Source organism: Euwallacea similis, chromosome 8 (genome assembly GCF_039881205.1).
Source record: "Euwallacea similis isolate ESF13 chromosome 8, ESF131.1, whole genome shotgun sequence".
Classification (NCBI taxonomy): Eukaryota; Metazoa; Arthropoda; class Insecta; order Coleoptera; family Curculionidae; genus Euwallacea; species Euwallacea similis.
Genome location: NC_089616.1, coordinates 3,306,503 through 3,328,432, shown reverse-complemented (window position 1 = coordinate 3,328,432; position 21,930 = coordinate 3,306,503). Strand labels below are relative to the sequence as shown.

At 37.2% G+C, this 21,930-nt stretch overlaps 1 protein-coding gene across 1 annotated transcript in view; it reads right to left on the bottom strand.

Annotated features, from left to right (window-relative positions):
- Positions 1–15,717, bottom strand: part of heca (headcase) — a 66,237-nt gene extending 50,520 nt beyond the window's left edge. The window contains exons 1-3 of the mRNA XM_066392596.1: positions 15,455–15,717; positions 12,931–13,121; positions 12,326–12,643 (exon numbers count right to left, since the gene is read on the bottom strand). Of these exons, the coding sequence (XP_066248693.1) occupies positions 12,326–12,643; positions 12,931–13,121; positions 15,455–15,637 (692 nt within the window). The 5' untranslated portion in view covers positions 15,638–15,717. The remainder of the gene's footprint in view (positions 1–12,325; positions 12,644–12,930; positions 13,122–15,454) is intronic.
- Positions 15,718–21,930: the final 6,213 nt, after the last annotated feature.

Below are 21,930 nucleotides of genomic sequence, written 5' to 3'. Positions count from 1 at the left end.
GCAGTGAAGAATCAATGAAGTATTTTTTACTAAAAAGAGTAAAGTATTTCGCCTTCAGAAACATAAAATAATATTACAAAATAACTCGGTATAGAACTTCAAACATTACAAAAATCTTTATTTTTGCCCCTTAAAATTCTCATTTACCACTGCTACTCGTCATCCCGATCCATAACTCACAGGTAATATTACTATAAATCCTGCATAGCATATAGCCATCCTTTTCCGCCATACATACTTGAACAAAAACAAAAGATATATCGTAAATATCAACTACGTTCAGAGATTACTTTACTACTTGGGCTGAAGTTTTCGTCTCACTCTAACCTTATATAGGAAACAAAGGTGGCTATATAGTGCGGGGTGGATGACGATATATATGATTTAATGATACTGGCACCGTGGTGGCAAATGAGAATTATAACAAGATTAAGTGCAATCAAGGTACGAGCTACTGAAGAATCCAATGTAAAATCAAAGAAAATGAAAGAAATCTTGGTTTTACTTCTCCCAGTGTCGTTTCTTTTGGGTTACTTTGCGAATTGCTCATTAACATCCCTAGAACACCAACATTCGAACACAAAAAACCCTCTGAAGAAAGCGGTATAAGGAACTAAATGTTAAATTTTAATATTCACATTTCATTATCTAACTTGAACTAACCAAAATTATGCAAATCAGAAAACCACTTAAATTACTTTATCAACTCACATGGCGAGATAATTTTTCTTGCGATAATCCCCAAGACAAACAAAACTTTGCCCGCTTTAAGTAGCCAGTTTCCGGACAAGAAGAAAATTAATTTCCGAAATGCTAATGGCATACGTTCCATTCCAGGAAACTTATCCAACAAAAAAATTATCTCGAGGGCGTCTTTATATCCAAAAAGAGCCAAAGGAAACATAAATTTTATTAATAGTCCTCGCACACTCCCTGAAGTTTCTGCTTGTTTCCTTTTGTTTAATGGGTCGCACTAGCTTTTTTCCAAAACCTGGATATGAAGGAATTCCAAACTTCTCACCCCCAAAGCCTCAATAAATATTCACATGCCACACGCATATTAGAAGTCAGCACCTTTGCTTCGATGAAATATTTAAAAAATACCAAGAAAGGGCCCCGTTTGGGGTCTAAGAGGGGTGAATTATTGAAATGTAGAAATTTTTACGTAATATTCATCCTGCGGCGAAACGAGAAACAAAACTCGAACTTTTACATAACCGAACGAACTGGTATACAATCGCAGGAGAGTGCAATGCACTTTGAGGCTATTAATATGTGATAATATTTGATATGCCGCACCTTTGAGTTGAGCCAGCCATCATGCATCGGGCTTTCCTCTGCTTGTCCAACCTCGTTCAAGGTTGGCGTGTGTGATGCTACGAAGGCCGCACCTCGTATAGCTCCACAAGAAATCTCTGATGCAACGAAAACTCCATCTCGGAATCGAGTAAACAATGCGAGTTTTCCCGTCTGAATATCCGGAATGATCCTCCAGACTCTCAAGGGTATAAAGTTAAAAAAAGAGACAAAGAATATCACCTGGGACCGCATTACCAAAATCCCGCCTAGCTTCGATGCTTTTCCACCCTTTATTTTCTATCAGCGTTGAGTCAAAAGAGTAAAACAGTAAAATCCCCGTGAATAAACTATGACGCTATTTTTGAAAGGGGGTTTAGTTCGGGACTGTCTGTATGTCCATGGATTAGGTATTGGCCAATGAACTTTTCAATCTCCATTAGGGACAGCATTTGTTTCCATTTAAAATTAACCATAGGATGGCGAATTGGATTTATGTATTTCACTTACGAGTACATGTAAAAGGTAAAGCTGCAAAAAATAAAATGAATCGATCGATCCGACCTATATCTAAATTGAGGAACTTGGTGCTAAAAGGAGATAAAATCTATTTTTACACTCATGCAGTGTATCCCTAGATTTTAAGCGTTTGAGATTAACTCATAAAGGTCATTAGATAAACAGGAGTCTCAGGGGCTGGCCGAAGGAAGTGCCTAGGAAAATATTGAAAAATCTCAACTGACAAAGTTTACTATCAGGGCCGTACTGAGGGCGACCCAAAAATGGTAAAAATAAATTCAACATTCCTTCTCTGCCTGTGTGTGAATTTAAAAAAATTCTTTATTCTACTAATAATTTGATATACCGTTGAAACATGTCTCTGTTAAATCTGCGAAATTAACTCAAGCTAACTGTTGTTGGATATACAGTAAGCTTATTGTCGTACGAAGGACCCGAGGAAATTTTAAAATGAGGGGAAAAATTCCTCTCTATCCATATGGTAAACAAAAAAATCTATTATACCCTGAAAAATTGCTACGCCCACTCAAGATAAATATTAACAGACAAGGTTTAATATCGTAACCATGTTGAAAAGGACACAAAAATAAGAAAAATAAAAGGACTACTTCCTTCTCTTGCTACTTTGTGAATTTCAAACATTCCTTTATTGCTGTAAAAATTTGATACGCCACTGAAAACGTGCACTTTAAACCTTTAAGATTAACTCAAAGCGAATGCCAATAGACGAGGATCAGAGCCGTACTGAAGGAAGCGCAAAAAACACCAAGTTCCTCTTATTTCCCTTCTTCAATTCTAGAACAAGAAATGTGTGTTTTATTAACGTCTTATGGCATAACCATGAAAAACAGCCCCATCAAGGCCACATTCTTATCGTCTACACAGTCCTAATAGATTCCAAGTGTAGGGTTGCAGTAGTAATATTTATCTAAAGGGCTATTAGGAATCTAAATGTTCCCGAGATCCCTCGCCATCTTCCTTTATGGCTGCAATGTCTGGTGCAGTGCGACATTCTTTCAGGCATACAATCAATTTGTAGACGACTCTAATGGAAAACATAAATCTCCCATATCTATGTTATTGGACTCCATGTTTTAGGTTTTGAATAAGGAGAAGGGTCTATTAGATCCATAGACGTTATTATTTGCGTAATAAATCAGAACGTCTGGCTGTAAAGCCAGGAAATTTAAAGGTCAATAATCATTAAAAAGCCAGGCTAAAGCCAAAGTGTTCAATAATGAATAACAATTTGTTTTCTGGACGGAAACCCTTAAAAGACTTTGTTGATGCTGGAACGTTCGGGATCATAAATTAGACCTCGACCCAGACACAACAGTGGTTTCGGACCTATAAAGCCGTTTTATTTTTAACGTTCCTGCTGGAGCAAATCGCTTTGTTTCCTGCTGCTTTATTTTACGGCAAAATACTGCTCAATAGCTGCACTGTTTTCAACAGCAGCAATTTTCTTTATTTGCAAAACTTGGTTCAATAAAATTTATCATAATATAGAATTCGGCTTCATCAGACGTGGTCGATAACACGCTAACGAGGAAATAATGGCCTGAACTACAGACAATGGCGGAAAAAACTTGAACATTAAAGCCGAAACATGAATTAACTTTAAAATTCCCGAAGTCAGCAGGAAAACGGGATTTTCCTCGTAACCCCATCTGAAAGGAACATACGGGGACATAAAATGAAGTCCAAACCATTAAGTCGACAATGCGATAGCGATCGTCTCGTTCCGGGGATGACGCGACATTTCAGGCAATAAATATCTACAAAATACCCTAACAAAGGAATAATGGAAATACAACCTAAGACAGTTGAAATTAATTTCCATTAAAGTAAGCCCTAATGGCGATAACGGTAACGTTTCCATTTCCACGACGAGAAAATCTCGAAAAGATGTTTTAAAGCGGATGATCGTTAATGGAAATGGTTTAATTTTGACGCAGTTCCGAGAGGTTTTGCTTAGCGATGTTGAGGATTTTAGAGTTAACTGAGAGAGGGTTTTCAATTTGTGTGAATTTATTTTGCGTCTGTTCTATTGTTTGGAAAGACGTAAATTTACCTTCAAGGAACGTTTTCCCTAATATTAAAACTCTTGAAGATCACCTATTAAGCTCAACAAGTGGCGATATTGATTCGAGACTACGGCTGTCTTTTTTAATGGCAACAGACACTCTTGAAACATAAGTTGATAGCGCTGTTGACACTCTCTTGAATTCGGCAACTTTCGCATCCATGGCAGTTATGTCTCTGCCATCATTCTGCAACAATATTGCTATTTTTGGTACAAATTTTTGGCTCTAACTTGAGTTTCTTGTCAAAAAAAAAAACGGTGACATAGTTGCCAGATATTCACAGCCGTCAGTTTTTTGGGTTGATGCCAGGTTATCCAGAAACAAAATGCTACTATTGTATCATTGTCACTCTGCATTCAGTTTCTGTGTTTCTTCTCAACATTGTTGATAGAGATTCACACAAGAAATTATTTTATTTTCTAGAAATTCAGGATTCTTTTTCTCGTAACCGGGGCCAATTTAGAAATAAAGGCTGATAGTAACTTTGTTGCCACTATGTTACGTTTCTTGAAAAAACCATTTATTCGTACAGTATTTGGTACAAGTTTTCTCTTTATGTTGTTTATCTGCGATGAGTACGAAATTCTCAAATATTCAGGAATCCAGAAAAATTATGTAGACATGGCAACCCCGTCACAAGATTGTTAGATTCTAGTTATCGCAAGTTATCTTCAAACAATTGAAGATTTTAGTGATGCCAATTATAACAGCAGTCAGTTATTTTGAAACAAAAGACGATAGGCACCGTTGCCACTGCGCGCTTTCGGAAATCATGATATTTTCTGAAAATTGCGAATTCTCTCAGGATCCTTTCTTTTCTACACAAATCTTCCCTGGCAAGTTATTTAACGTATTTCTCCAGAGCTCCCTTTATTATCCCCTAGCTCTCCAGCAATTTGCAGTTCCCTCAAGATCAATCTTCTGGATTTGATTGAAAACACGTTCCAGGTAATAAGTCTTAATATGTTTGTGTTCCCTGTTCAAACAGCCGCCGTTGTTCGAGTTTGTTTGCCTTCTTTGTAATCGCCTTAAGCCTTAGGATTTTTCTGCTATCTAATAAGAAAAATCGTCATCTTGAACTCCTTTTGAGTCGAAGAATTTGTTTCTGCATGACCGAATGCAATAAGGGAATTCATATTAAAATTTTTTCGGGATTCTACTTAATAAATCATTCGTGTAAGAGGTATAAGTGAGGGAGGTCTATATTAGGGATATTAAAAAGGGATGCGCTTACACGTTTCATTGGAGCTCAGCGCGTACGAGACTCGTTCATGTGTAATAATATATCGAATATAGAGTTCTTGCTCTTTATTACGGAGGTTTTTTCTCGGTATAATTAAAAACAAAAACTTCCCAGACCCATCAACAAAAACCACTCTTCTGGTTGTTATTGATACCAGTTTTTGAACTCTTAAAGCAGTATGCTATGCAGATGTTTAAAAGCAAATATTTCTTTTATAAATGGTTAATTACACCGAAACTGCTTTCACATAACACAAACCATTTATTTATATTGCAATATAAGCGTCATGATTTTTTATTTTTAGAGTTCAGTAGCCCGATTGCAATAATGGTCTAGGTGTGTTAATGAAACATCCAATATCCTAATACATTTTCCCATAATCACTCTCGTTTTCGGCTCCATAAGGGCGATAATAAAACATGAGTTATGCAGTGACTGGATCTGACTTTGAATATTAGAGGAATTTTACGTAGGGGGGTGAAACTTTTCATAAATCCGACCTTTCCTTTCGGATAGCCGTCTGCACGGGTCGCTTGACATTACATTATAAGGGTGCGGAAAAAGGTCGTAATTCTGCCATCCTTTGCGAACAACAAGCACATAAACCAACCGCAATTCTGTCTCACTCCTTCTTTATTACTTTACGCTGTTGTCGCACCTTTGTTTCAATTACGCAGAACAAAAATGACCATCTGTCATCTGTCACCAAAAGGGAATTAGAAATTCAGTTTTTGGCTTCGCGGTTAAAACGTCAAAATTTTGAGCATTCTGAACAAAATAATCAAATTTTAATATGTTTTAAACCATTTCGTGATTTGTGAGTAACTGCGTCACAATCCTGTCGGTCTGTCATCATAGCTCTTGATATGGTATCCCTGGAATTTACACCACATTGTAAACACAAGGTGATGTTTAAAAATTAGTCGAGTTCAAAAATCTGGGAAAAAGTTCAAATTGATTGTGTATCTTCACACATTATATACCACATACTGAGTGTCTCAACTTTAAATGGCGACAACCACGCCTGTGCTAAAAATAATATTAGTCTGTTATATAAACCACGTTTCTAAAGCGCTTCTTCAACACACAAGGTGTAAAATTTTCAGATTTTTTAAATCTTTTACTTCACACTTAAGTTTAAATTTAATATCCAAGAAACTGTAGGGTAAAGCTTTAAAAATGTTGAACACCCACTGTTTCTGAAATATTTGGAACACGCTGTGAAGAATTATTGAATGTCTTAAACTTAAATACGCACTTTCGAAAATCAAATGTTTTGAGCTCTGGAATTTCTCTCTTTAACATCAAAATTTTTCTCTGCGTAAAAATTTGTCAGTAAAATCGATCTACATTAAGTTCTAAAAATTCAAAAATCTCTAATTTTGTCCGATTAAAGTCTTATTTCCAATCACTATTCGTATGGACCTATGATTTAAAGCAACTATCAATTACTGTACAATATGTCTATAGCATCTTTATTCCCTTTTTTGAATAAAGACAAAAGATACACATACGTACGTGCCAACCTCATCCAGCGTCTACTTCACTACTTGGGCCAGTAGGATCAATGCCGTAACTTTTATTTTGTCCAACCTCATCTAATAAACAAGGACAGCTATATGATGCGGTTGAATGGTGAATATGAGTTGATGATAGTGGCACAGTGGTGCCAAATGAGAATTTCAACGGTAAAAGCAACTTATGCAAGGTTCTTATACAATCCTTCTTTTGTACTCGAATCATGAATTGCATGAAATTGCTCTGTCCGCATGAAAACAGTGACTCACATTCTTATAAAATGACCCTGCCAAAGTAATAATTCGTGACAAAAACAAGACGTCATCATCAGTTATTAATTATTCGCTAATTTATCCAAATCTCGGGCCCAACTCGTCATTGTTTGTGCAAATAACACATAAGAGCGATTTAAAAATATTATGTATATTTTTCGACCTTGGCTCACTGTATCGTGTTTTCGACTTTGTATAAATAAATGGGCCATTTAGCAGTTGGTTTCGCGTTACCAGTCAGAACTCACGTATAACTTCCGGATAGCTTAAAGTGCAAAACAACTCATAGTTAACAATATTGTAATCTCGGAGATAAGCCGCGAGTGTATACACCGCCAGATCGTTAAACTTTGAAGAGATTAATAGAATGGAAGATAAAGACTGGATAACGGCTATAAAACGAGAATGACAGATAGAGAGATAAAAGGATGGTATTGTTGTGCTCTATTCTGAAGGAAAGACAAAAAAAAAATCCCGATTGTTTTAATTTTTCGGTTCGCCTCCTCCATTTGCGAGCTGAATAGCAGCCATGTTCCTTTTTAAGTTGTCTGTGCACTTCTACGTCTTGAGTTTATTTACATTTGACTTTTAAAGGATAGGTCTATGTAATAATACAGAGCCAGACTTTTGGAGAAGCTACTAAAGAAACTTTCTGAATAACCAGATTTTCATCACTTTGTTGTGTCCGGATTTTTTTGGGCCGAATAAAAAACATGTTTTTTCGGACAAAACCTTCACATTTCGCATGAAAAAAATGCGGCTCAACGAAAATAGGCCTCCAATAGATTGACACGCCTAATTAACTTGCCAAATTTCCGGCATGGCATTTGAGGGGCACAAATTGGCAACCGAGCCAGAACGAAAATAACAATCATATTTATTATTGGATCTAAGGCGAAAATAGTTCCTGTTGCATACGTGCGTACTTACTTACATACCAGAGGTACCGTGCACCGTGGAATTTGACCAAGGTTAATTAATGGTATGTTGAGGTGGTCAGGATTGGGCTAAATTTAAACACATTTTTTTATGGTAATTTTCTAGAAGCGCTACAGCAGAATCAATAATTTCTCCCTCATGATCATTGATTAAGGGTCTTTCGCTAAAAAAAATCTCAGATTTCCCGACACTAAAACGTTGGTATTATTACCGCTCTAAAACCCAAGTTACTTCCTGAAATTTTATGCAAATCTATTCCACCATAATATGTAGATTCGCCATTGTGTTGCAAATTCATATTACATATGTAGAGACAAGATAAACAAAGTTATTTTTATCCTGCAAAATTACAAAATGAATTTATATGCCGTTTTATTGTATAATAGCAATCATTCGTATTATTGTGAGCTCGATTAACGACTTGTTCATTAACATTTTAATCCGTTTAGTGTAGGTGATTACACGTGGTGAATTTCTAACGGTAAACCCCCTTGAATGTCTGGCTACCTACATAGACATTACGAGAATCATTACTGAAGACAGTCTCTTGGGTCTTTGTGTATCAAATTCCCGGTCGAAAAACGAGGCAATTCCTAACCAAAAAGGAGAACTTTTATTGACAAGATCGGCCTACACGTGGTGGGAATTTTAATCGCATCTTTGGGAGCCTTTAACGAATCCCAAACCCACAAAAAGAGGGATATTCCTGTGGGGCGCTTTTCCTGCTGCAGATCGATAAGGAGTTGTTCTTGACCTAGCAAACTTACTCTTTCTGAATAATTATTATAAAACACAGCAATTTTGTATAAAACATAGCAATTTTGAAGATTTATCTTCAACGTTAGCTTTAGGGAAACTTTTCTGATAAACACACCTATAATCGTTAATTTTCATAGCTTACGTTCACTATTGTTGTTTTTCCTACCACATTTTCCGGTTATTTTATTGCGCAGAAAGTAATTGAGAGTTTGCTAAGGGTTAGACCTAACTGTTATTGCTGAAATATTCGTTATTTTTAATTTTGAAAATTTTCAAATTTACTAAAAGAATAAAGGGAGAAAATACACAGGACCAATGACTTAGTAGAACTGGACCAAGCTTTGTGTTTTTACATTTCTGACCTCTATTTTTGAGAAATGGGGCACTAATCCATGGCGCGAAATCGGGAAGAAATCGCCATGATGTCTTTTGATCTATGAAGTATGCCTAATATACCTTTGTGAGCTCACGTATCTCTATAACAAAATGACGTAATAGAGACATTAATGCATGATAGTCTCCCAGCCATCAAAAATGGGACCAATTTCAGTCGAACGCCAGTAATTGCTTTCTTTTTCACGTGGAAACTTATCCAGCAAACTCTAGTTTATAAATCTTTGTTTTGTAAGATTGTTGCTAGGTTCCAAACAATTAATTGGCAGATTTTCAAGATAAAATTCTCACTTCCGAGGATACTGGCTGTTGACTTTCTATTTTCAACATTTTTAACAAATCTGCAATGGTCGATTTATTCAAGACACTCAACCAAATAAATGCAGACTTATCCCTCTAATTTTTCAGGATGAAAAATTCTTCGGCTCATTAAGTTGAAAACTTCAAAAATTATAGGAAATCATTTTATTGATTTTCAATGAGTCCTCTTCAACGGCTAATTAATTTTACAGAATTTTTACTGCAAGTGCACAAATTTGTGAGTGGCTCTTCATCAGGAGCAATATCAGATAAAAATCATACATATTTTCATTGCTCATACCCATTATCAGAAACCTGTTATTGCTTCAAGTGAGTGACACATGATGCGTAAGGAATGTTATTTATACGACTCAATAGAGGTGTGAGAAGATTAAGTAAGATATGGATAAAAGCGCAGTTTAAAAGTATTGTGTGGCTATTTTCAGCTAATTAGCATTAAAAAACAACATACGGGATTTAAAAGGCCATGCCGAGTACCTACTTCTAAACCTTCGAATAATCTATTTACTTACACATGTCGGTATTATTTACGTTGCCACCTCGTCGGAGTGCCAAGACAATAACTGCTGCATATATGCATAAGACACGGGATCGGACAGAAAAATGCTTTTTCTACTAGTAATGGCTTTCATTAATAAGAGTATTAGTTGCACAAACGTAGAACGGTTCTCTAATGTCTGATGTGGAGGTTGAGATAATTGATACACCCAAGGAAGGTCGTTAAAACGAAACAATGCCGACCACAGTCACGGTCTGTTAGAGCCAGAAGTGAAGTCTCGAGTACTTCTTGTAGGTATGCTAATTGCTCCTAAAGTAAGTTTTTTCACGTGTTAGCTGATAACCTTTGGTAGCAACATAAGCGCTAAGTGGTGTGCATCAAGTTTTTTACCTCTGTCTCCCTGGATGTAAAATAAAGATATGCAAAATACCGCAGGAAAAGAGCAAAAGAGAAAAGAACATCCAGGAATATAAGATCTGATTAGCGTGTTGCAGGTTGAATATCTGTCTGTCTGGGCTGGAGGCAGCACAAAAGAATAGCTTAATTTGGAGAAATAACGAGAAAACATAATTTAGACGTGGAAGAATCGTTACGTCGTGTTCATGTACCCACAGACCATATTTTTCTCCCGAACGAAAATCGAGCTCTTTTTGATGCTAATTTTGTTTCAGCTCTCTCAAGTGATCCAAACTAATTTAAATTAGCATTCCCGAACAGAACAGAGAACTCTTTCATAAGCGTCCCGTTTAAAAATAACAGAAGTTCCATAAAAAGTTTGATTACTTTACCAAGTTCTTTTCACCGAAAGAGAGAAAGGCGAATTTTCTACATACAGACAAATTTCTTCGCTAACAGTCTTTAAAAACTTACATAAATCCCGAATTTTAAATTGAATGGGCCTCGGTAACCTCTACCTTCTTTTCGGGTTCAATAACTCCTCGTGGATCAGAGATCTATTCATATCAGTCGCCACACATACTTTTCCTTTGATGTATATACAAGAACGCTAAATATGGCAATCAAATTGCGTGTTTTGCCAAATCAGGGGTGTTTTATGACGGCTATTTGTATACAGGCTACCATATGAGTGGTGACATTGATTTAGTGCAAGAAAATTGCTTATTTCAGATCAAAAATGAAGGAATGCACCAGGTGAATTTTAGGATCAAATTTCAAAAATTAGTATTTATCTACAATTAAAGTATTTCTTAATTTGTCATCCCCCTGGGCGACGCCCGTGGCAATTTGCATTTAACTCAAATTGAATTTTGAGATATTTTTATGAAATTTGAAATTAAATTCTTCCATTTCAATTAATTGTTTATACCTATACGAATTTATCTAAGTAAATGTTATACTTAGGGAAGTAATTCCTAAAAAATTCATGGGCACAGCATAACCACTTCACCCAACAAACATGGTAATCAAACTACATGGTATTCTAACTTGTTAAATATCGGGTGATACCATGGAAATCAATTACAGTTATGTGTAAATAACTCCTCTATATCAACAATGGACAGCAGTAATAGTCAATTTTGACAGATGAGTAATCTTGCAAATCTAATAAATGTCAAATTTTAGTGAGCTGTGAGTATTAATGTTTGATAATAACACGGAAAATCATCATATGTCTATTAAAATTTGACGTTTGTTAGATTTCTAACGTCACCCATCTGTCAAATTTGGCTGTTGTCACTCTGCGTCATTTATGTGTATAGGAGCAAAACATTATTGATTTCAATGACGCCTACATATATCTTCATTTTCATCATAGATGTCTTTTATCTACTGCATAGGACTTTTATGCATCCTCTAATTTAACAAAGGGCCAACAAAACTCCTCCATTGCGAGAATTACTAAGTCGCCCCCCTTTCTTATCAATAAATTCACAATATTGACTGGCAGCAAATAACAAATAGTTCATAATTTATTATGCAGATATTTTTTAATTCCCCAACAAAGACTGGCATTGTGTGCTCTCTTCGCACACCGTTGCCCGAAGAGATAGTAATTAAACAAACCTAGTCAAATATTTATCCGCAGAAAATACATACTATATCGCATATAACTCGTGAAAAACACAATTCGTAAACAGTGATGGGTGCTTATCTCCTCTGTTGACTTAAAAACCCGCGGAATATTATTCAATAATTGGATATTATGTGCCAAGTTTCGTAATCCATGTTTTTAAACTTTTACCATCTATATTTAGATCCGAATCCAGCTGGTTTTTGTAAATATTGACTTCAGTAAGAATATATGCACATTGTCGCCGTAGCAACACTCTGATTAGGGCCAAACCTAAGGAACCAGAAACCGTAACCTAAAGATAAATCCGGAGCTTAATTGCTAATCAGGATCGAAATATCCATTTGTTAACGACTCAGGTCGTTAACGATACGTTATTGTCTCGTTTGTGTGTAGGATTTACAGCCCTAATCAGTCGGGTTAGTTTATACGACGATAAACACTCACCTTATTCGATCTGGAATCTCGATTCTCGTCTTCTTCTTCGAATGAGAACCGTGAACGGGGGATACGCTGGGTTCGGAACCGGAAGCAGGAGGAGAACTGCTTCCAGAGCTGGAACAGGATAAGCTTCCTGCTCGGTTCCTACCGGCATCGACCAGGGGCCCCACTGGGCCGATTGTCAGAGAAGGCCTGGAGTTGCGATTGCGACGTTTCTTCTTCTTGGAGCCGGTTGGATCGATTTCTTCGATGCGGCCGAAGATGTTAGCTGTGGGCGGTGGAGGCATCCAATCGAGGTCTTTCTTTAGGTGACCTCTGCCACATCTGAAAAACAGTAGCATATAGTTAGTATTAATGGGTTTGGAATGGTTGTGGATAAAAAAACTTAATAGACTGAATACCATGTAAGTGAAGGAATGCGCAGATTGTCACATTTTTTTTTTTTAATGGAAAGGCGACAATTAGTGGCAAAGAACACACAAGTGACTGCGCAAGCACTGCAGTTAACACAGTCATGTGGCGCCGTATCTCTAGCTTTTCTGTCTACATAGCACTTCACTCAAAGATGGCACCATTCCCTCCACAAAGCTACAAGGTTTAACGATACTAACCTACATCCACAGGCCTTATAAGCCAGATCGTATCCCTTTTTGGTCCACAAGTTTTGATGACGTTGTCTTTCGGACCAGGAGCGCGCACGACCACAGGTTTTGAGGTAACACAAAACAGTTTGTTCCCATTGGTCGAAGCATTCGCGGTGCATGTACCTGCCAACAGTGCAGAGTTCGTTGTTGCAGGTGACCTGCAAAAAAAGTCATGCTAATGAAAAAAATGGAAAAGTTATGTAGAAAACGATAGGAGTCCACGGGATCGAGTCAAATTGATTATGTCGACGCAGTCTAGAAATTTTTAAAATCAAGAGAAATATGTAATTTTGAGCTCATTCTTGAATTTGAGAAAGGAGAAATTTTACACATTTTTCTACAAAGAACATTCGAACAATTTTTAGCCTATCAAGATAATGCATTATGTTGTTTACCAAGCTATATCTCTGAAGTGTTTTATTTTTAATTAAACATGCATAAGAGGCAATTAAATTGGCTCATATGAAAAATAATAGACGTGTCTTTTTAGGTGTCTTACACAAATGATTGTCCCAAACTTGAAGCGTTATTACTGACAGACCGATGAAATATGTTGAACACCAACAGCTTTATTGATGGAATCCTTTATAGGCAAATTTTTTTCATGAATTAAAAAGTCACTGATACGTTCAAGTGATTTCAGCTTAAAGTTGAATGACATATGCACCTCGAAGTTCAAAAACTGGAAATACGGAAACAGACTTTCTACATCAATGAGTTTCATAGAGAATAATCAACTAGGTTCGGTGCAAACAGAAACATTTAAAACTTGATTGGTCAAGAGAGAGCAATGTGGCGAAATTGCATTTCATGATTTGGTACAGGACATTTATACAACCTCCTAGAAATTAAAATTTTGAAAAATTATTATCACATAAATAAACGTGCTATGCCAATCAATTTCTTCTGGGAGAACAATCAACTAAATATCTAATATAAACAATAAAACGTACATCTTGATTGGCCAAGGACACAGTGGCGTGGCCAAGCCACATTTGAGGGCTTAATAAATTACAATTAAAAAATCTTGCATCAAAATAAATTAAGAAAATCGCAACTACGCATCACAGTTGAACAGAGTACATCTGTTTTTAATAAATTCATGGTATACGAATTTTGAGGGGTAAATAACGAGTTTTATCTTGGATATTTTTCCTTTTTTAACACCATGTGGTACATCCCTAATATTTTTCAAATGTAATAAGACAAAAACAAGTTTTATGCAACAACAACGAAAAATTAAAATGGAAGATAAAAATAAGGGAAAATCCTGGATATTAAAACTTCCTATTATTAAAAAAAAAGGTATTTAAATAGACTGGCAACAAGACTTGGAAGCATAAATAAGGGGAAAAATTTAAGTTCTAAAACATGAAGGTGACGTATGAGACGTTCCGCCTCTGGTGACCGTGAAACCTTGATGTTTTTGCTCTTTTTAGATGGGAAAAATCTACGGTAAGAAGCCATTAATTCAAAAAATGCCTCACCCAGAAAAACATGTAGATTCTTAATTGATTTTAGATGTTTCAGAAAACTAGCTTGCTGAGACTATAGTTGAAAGATTGAGGAGTTATTGTTTCCTTAGTCATACCCACAGTATGTTATTTTCAAAGTTGAGCAAATTGCTATAGAATAACCACTAATAAATTCACTGCAGTAAACATAATGAGAATATATCGGTAATCAATAATGGAACTGTATTCATCACAACAAAGCGAAGTATATTTTCATCTCTTCTGACTCATTCTAAAGACCTTCCATGGACTGATCTTAAATTAAGTCAATCGACGTAACAACAAAATGAAAATCGGTCACATTAACTAATAAATTTATTCTAGTCGTTTTAACTTAAAAACAAGCCCGGCACTTGAAATGCTGCGAAAACATGATTATTTTTCGCACCAAGTGTCATGCATTGTTTATGGAATTTGCCTGTTAAAATCGCATAAATATATTACTGCACTTAGAAAGTGCCAAAGGCCTCTGATTTATTGAGACTTTACTAATGCTCGTAACAGTGCAAAATTTGAGCCAACAGAACTGACCAAATTCGAACCTCAATATTGAGCGGGACATACTTATCGCAACCATGAAAGATTAGCACGGCTTAATGAATTGATATCCCATAATTCAGACACTTGATTGAATATTTTCCTTGACATTTTATTAGAAAAACCATAAAATGAGCTAATTTTAGCCGTTCATAATAAACAAAGTTTTCGTGCTTGAACAAGGCTCTGGTAATCGCCGGCTTTGCGTTGTTAAAACGCCGGCCGGCTTTTGCGGCATAGGTAATGAACTTAACGGGCTTAGGCCTGTAATTTTAGGGTTTTAGAGTACTTAAGGGTTCAGCTGTCGGTGGTGAGAAGGGTTGGAGTGACGAGGGAAGTGTTCTCCTATTTTTTTTCCTTGAGAGGTTGTGGATATGGTTTTTGAGATATTACAAGCAATCTTGAACTTGCGAGTTTAAGGAGATCTACGATCTACTAACCCTGACAGTGTCGCGCAGATCGTCGAGAGCAATAAGCATGGGATCCTCTCCTGGATGGGAGCCGATCACCTTTTGCTGGACCCGAAGACAGTCCCCGGAAGGAACACAACACCGGGTGTAAGCAGAACCTTCGATACCGACGCCGACGACGCTGTCCATTCCGGTGGCTCGGCGCGGGGCCATGAGCGTGGGCGAAATACACAAGAACCTTGACGCGAGCGTGATGCTTACCAAAACGCGTAAGTTACCAGTTACCACCAGGCCTAGAGGAAGCCTACTGGTTTATGCTGTGCGTGGAGTAAGCCGCGTGGCCACCGGGAACGAGAAAGCGAAAGGAGGGGGCCACTTTCGGTTTCGCGGCGCCGAGACGTGCGCCGCTTTTCACTCTCGGAGGCCCTGACCGACGGGCGAAAGCGCCGCGACGTCGACGCTGCACCGGCGTCCGGCCTCCGAGGTTGAGGCGGCATGGTCGAGGAGCCGTGGCAATGGAGCCCAATGGAAGATGGGGATTGGGCAAACTCTTGCAAGAAACTTCATAATTTTCAAAAAAAAAAATCTAAAAATTCTCGAAAATCCCAAAATTTTTTCAGGCTTCGAGCCATGACTCCTCTCATTCCACTCACAAACTGACCAAAAGCTCAAACGGAGTATATGAATTCAATATAGAATCCGTATCAGTCAATTAGAACTGGAAGCTTTTTACGTGAACACAAGTAGTAGTAGGAAAATGCGAGATAAAATGAGTGTTTTCCTTTGGAACGTGGGGCACGACTGATGAGAGACGTCCAATTTCTTAAAAGGTCAGAAAATCTAGGTGTGTCACTGTGTTTCATAACTACCAATTTTACGAAGGTATTACAGAAATCACGGTTGCATAACCTAGCTGCGCCACTGCCTTTCTTAGGCTTGCCTAGAGTTTTCTATAATTCCGTTTTATGCGATGTTATAGGACAGGAATTCAACACCGTTTTATCGTATTATCTGTTTTACACTCTAGAAATATCAACACTATTGATACTTATTAAATTACCGCAAATTTGTTTACAATGTGATAATTGTTTACAAAATCGATCGATACTGATCGCTAGGTATCATCCGAAAACGCCACGGCCGTCAGACACCTTTTACACACACTTGATTTCTACGTTTCTGCCTATACACGTTACCCCGCAATTTTGTTCAAATAATTAAAAACATAAAATGGCTTAAAACTTACCGGAATTCACCTCAAGAGACTAAATTTTATGCAGTCGTTCCATACTTTCTGTTTCTGAAACATTTGTATCACATGGAAAAACAAAGTCTATGGGATGAGCCGAATACACGAGAAATACATTAGAAATCTATTGGGATTTTAGCGGAAAACATTCGTAACATTTTATTTTTCCATATTCTCATTCATCTAAATAGTTTTACTGTTCTGGAACTGGGATTTCACAAGAAAAACTTCCTGCATAACCTAACAACATCAGAAACGTTATCGACGCCGATGACAATAACAATGGCTGACAAAACAATTGAATTCAGCTGCGCGAACATTATCCATCTTTGTTTCTGGCGCGAACTATACCAAGCGCATGCATGGCACACTAGATGAATTTTGCCATAATTTTTGATACAATGGGGGCAAATTGTAAAGCTTTGGAAATTTAATTGGTTTAAAGAATTTTTTTGCGATTTTATTGAAATACATTGAGTTAAACCAGAGAGTTGTAGGGAAAAACCAGAGATAGAGAAAATTCAGGTTACCTGCTTAAATAGTTTTAAGCATTTTTCAAATTTTGCGCGCCGATATCTCGGGAACCAGTGAAGCAATAGCTTTGAAAAATGATCCTTTCAACTCTTACACGCTGTTCCTGACAAGGCCAATTTCTTACACTCCTTAAATGAAAAAATTCAAGAACCTGCCACTGCTGCCTCAGTCATTATTATGCAACCGGTGCCCACATAATGGGAACCCAAAAAATAAAAAAAAGGAATTCGTTAAGCCCGTAATTCCTGATATACTATGCCTATATATCTTGCGGCCTTGGCCTTGGAACTAAATTTGGAAGCAGATGTTTTTGTTTACTGTCCTTCATGAAAGTCAAAAGCTGACTCGGGGGGGCTCGAGAACCTGATGCCGGTATTTTCAGATTCCACACGCATATGTTTTGGGGTATTTTTGTGTCGTTTAATTTAAAAAGTTACGCCAGGACCCTCATTGATATTATCAGGAAGAATTTCCGAGCCATTGAAGCCCTTAACAACAATGGGTCGTTTGTATTTATCTAAAAGGCACTCTAGCAATTTCGTTAGGAGTTTTAAGCCATAAATTAGGATCCCTTTTTGGGCGACGCCTTAAATTCGAATTAAAACGAAAGAGTTATGTTTTATGACGGTGGTGAGATTATTAAATTCTGCCTCGATTGTTGTCCTCACACCCCAGCAGAAAATCCTCGGAAAGGGTGTTATTAGCAATCGAAAAAGTAGATAAACTTTGTGTGTTTGATTCGAATGTTTGGTGTTGAATATGTAGGTGAAACGGAACAGGATGTGATGGGGTACCCCATTTAAGACACGCATCAAAAGGAAAATGATGGGGTTCTTCCCCAAATTACGATAAAACACGCCATAGTTGCGGATCGGTTGTTTGTTTAAAAAGGAAATTTGCTCTATCTGATTCAGATTCCTCAGAGATTAAAGTTTAATTAACATCCTACGACGTATGACAGACATTCCCCCCTTTTCGTCAATAAGTGAAATTTTAGCTCCAGTATTTGTTATTGAAACAGCAGAGATGAAAAATGCCCGTAACTTGAGTCGTAAAATAACCGATTTATCTCGATTTTCTTTAAAAATAAGATCCATATTTTAAGGTGGAAGTTTATATCTGCACTCAAAAAGTGTACACTTGATAAATCGTTTTCAATAAGCGTTTCATATGCATGTAACCGTTATGTATTTTATAAATAACCTGTCGAATTTTATAGGGCTAATTTATCACTTTTATTGTGATTTCGAGCCAAATCACACGTTTTGAGGAAATGCGTATTTTCCTTTTAAGTCGCATGAGAGAAATAACTGAATAGCAAATAGGATGAAGAGTATACACTTTTCGAATGCTTGCCCATTTATCATCATTTTAAATGCTCAGAACTAGAACTATCTTTAATTACATGGTAAAAAACTACATCGAATTTTTTGCTTTTCCACGTAGTTCTCCCGATTTGATTCCAAGGGATTTTTCTATTTGGAGAACTAGGGAACTATCAAAGACCACGTTTACAAAACGCCACCAAAAATATTGATCATGATAATAATGACAATGTTGATATAACGTCGACTCAAAAAAACGCAAATGATATATTACTCTTTTGGGATTAAAAAGCACTTTCGAAACATGAAATAAAATGCCAGGTCCGTATTGAAAAAATCTGAATGTGGACATTGGTAAAACAAGGAGTCTAATGCCTAACAAGAAGGTGCATTTAACTTACCTTTTGTAACCTGCGCCCGTAAAACTTTACAGGCTAAGCACGTTTTGGCAACGTAATTTACTACATGTAAATCTCCAAAAATGGCAACTTCGTGTCCATTTAACCGTTTTTGCAACTCTCGCGGTTTAATGAAACGTCCTATATACAATATTGAAACCGAAGTCACACGAAACAAAGAAAATCGATGCTTCGCACAGAAAAATTCTCATTTTTTACTTCAATTGTCTCCGGCATCTGTTCTTACTGCGCCTAATTAAATCATCCGTTTAAGGGCTAATTTATTGTAATACACCCTGGCGTTAGAGCAGTTTTTCTTTCCGGCCTTAAAAATTAACTTGTCTGAAGGAATTGAACCATTAGCATTATTAGAAATGCACCCCTTTTCCCAATCCTTTGCAGCATCAGCGGGAGTCGAAGGAAATTCACATTGAAAACCTTCAATGAGAGGTATCAAACCTTGTTTCGCAATTTGGGCAGAGCTTGGCATGCCGAGGAGTTTGCCTCAATATTTAAATTAATGAAAACAAATTTTCATGATTATTTGGGAATTAATAAAGATGAGCCATGTATATTCATGTTCCTGATTTTATCGGAACAAAAGGCTCAGGATTCCGGATAACTGGAACTAAAAATTACGGTAATGAAACAACCAAATTGCTTCCGGCGGTTCTGGCGTTCCAACCTTTTAAATATGGGGGTAAGTCAAGTAAAGGGAACTTTGTTTCATGTGGGTAAATATATTTTTAACCAAGGCAGATCCAAAAATTCTTGTGTAAGTAAGCAATTATCGAAGGTACTCCCATGAAACCCAATGTTTGTTGCCAAAACAACACAATAGGGCAACTTTTGCGTGATGCAGCTCACGAAACCGATCCTTATCGTCGATATAATTGAGAATGGTCTTCTGTAGCGATCAACTAGGCCATATCCCTTTTTAATGATACGATCTAATTAATGGTGGCATCCACTGGAAGTGAAGGCAATGCATTATACTGCATTTCCACATCGATTTGTTATGGTATAGTAAAGTGCTGACAATGGCCGAAGTCCAAAAATAAGTTCGGCGACTGCTCAAAAGCATCTGTAATCTTTCACATAATTTGATGACCTATATTGTCAGGTTACAATGCTGTCCTTGAGAACCCTGTTTTTTAGTGCCGAGGCATTTGCTTTGTATTTACTGTAGGGGATTGTTGAAGTAAAAAAGCTCTAGATGCAAGGGAACCCGCGTGCAAACATCTGCGAATGGCAACATTGCGTTAGTCATTTGTCAAACCTCCATGGCGACTCTATTTGACAAGGGCTTAAGTGCGACGAGGACAACACGTTGGTGAAGATGTTGCAAGGCCATTGCTGCATTGCCAAACATAGATGGTTTTCTTTGAAAGTCTTGATTTCCGAAGGGAAGAATTTTAAATTAATACGCCCACATTCTTGAGCTTTACGAGGAAATTGCATGACTGCGAAAGGAAAATCCTGGACACGCCTTGGATAGATTCATCCAACAGCCGCATTTCCACCTTTAAAATGTACCTACTTGTTGCTTTATGCTTTTGCAGTCTAGATGTTTGGATCCCTCAACAAACCCGGCCATAAATAAAGCTCATTATCATCATCTATCAAACGCACAGCAGCGTTAAGGTTTCCTGTACACACTAGCACACATCGCACCCTTTCTCCATTCAGAATAAAAATCCAGGTGTCCCTGAATGGGCCATTGTGCAACGCTCGAGGTGAGCGATTTTCATTGTCAATAAAAAGTACCTATACTGCGTCTTGGGATTGTTTTTGTTCAAGTTAAATAATAGGACAACCCCACTTGACCTCTTTTCCAAAGAAAATTATTAGTTTCCAGTGAATTAAAGCCAGCTAGACGCATCAACTAAACAATATATCCTAATACAACTGGATGGATCTGACAAGCTATTAGGTCTCCGCCAGCTGTGAGTTATGGGCAGTCATAATCAAACCTTCGTAATATGATTCATCATCGCCTATTAAAATTTCCATGAAACTGATATGTATATCTCCATGCACAATGCGTTAATGGCTCAAAAACGTAGGCCAAGTTCCTTGAACCTGCTCGTTTTGCCCCTAAACAAATTGTTAGTGTCCAAAACCCTGTCAGACATTCAAACAGTTCATTATCTGTAATAATAAGCTTTCAGACAAATTACTCACGGTTCTCTATGTATTATAAATAAATACATCGCCACCATTTGCTAGAAAGCAAATAGTACTTATTACCAGCAGTTTCGAGCACGTAATAAGAAAGGATGCAAGAAAAGCCAACATATTCCAGACTCTGTAATCTATACGAAACACGCGACTTACTTTATGTAGTCGTAATTTTGTTGGCTTAACTCGGTAAGAAAGGATGGTTTGTATGACTTTAGAAGTTTATTTAAGAGATGGTGGCAGATAGAGCCTTTTTCAGCACTTTTGGTATTGGTCGAGATGTGAAAACAATACTTTTCGTCAGGGTTGGATTACACACCCCTCGGTATCTTATACTGCGATCCTAAATTATTTCCGTGTCACTTGACGCTGGTTCAAGACTGAAGCGGTAACGAGAGAATCCAGAGTGTTTATTCCCTTTTTTCTTTTTTTTTTCTTTTTTCCAGCCCTAATTAAGCCCAGCGATTTTTTCCTTCCTGCTAAAGTTGCTATCGCATTTCAATTTCTCTATAGTCTCTCTCGTAAATCTTGAATGGTACCGTTGAGACTCATGAAGGTCGTACAAGGGCTATTTTTTTTTCAAGTTTCGTTTAGTTGGCTGTGGATACCCAGTTGTCATTGAGATTCGTTTTTGTTTAGTATCATTCATTCATCTCTCTGTCAGATCATATCAAGCGTATACACTATTTGATATCAAAGTTTTGATCTGAATGCAGTTTGATGGTGGCAACTGCAATTCAGGCTCTAGCCAGATGTGAGATTCGTTCAGCGATTCGGTTACACTACAATTACTGTAACATCGTACTGTGTGTCTAAAAA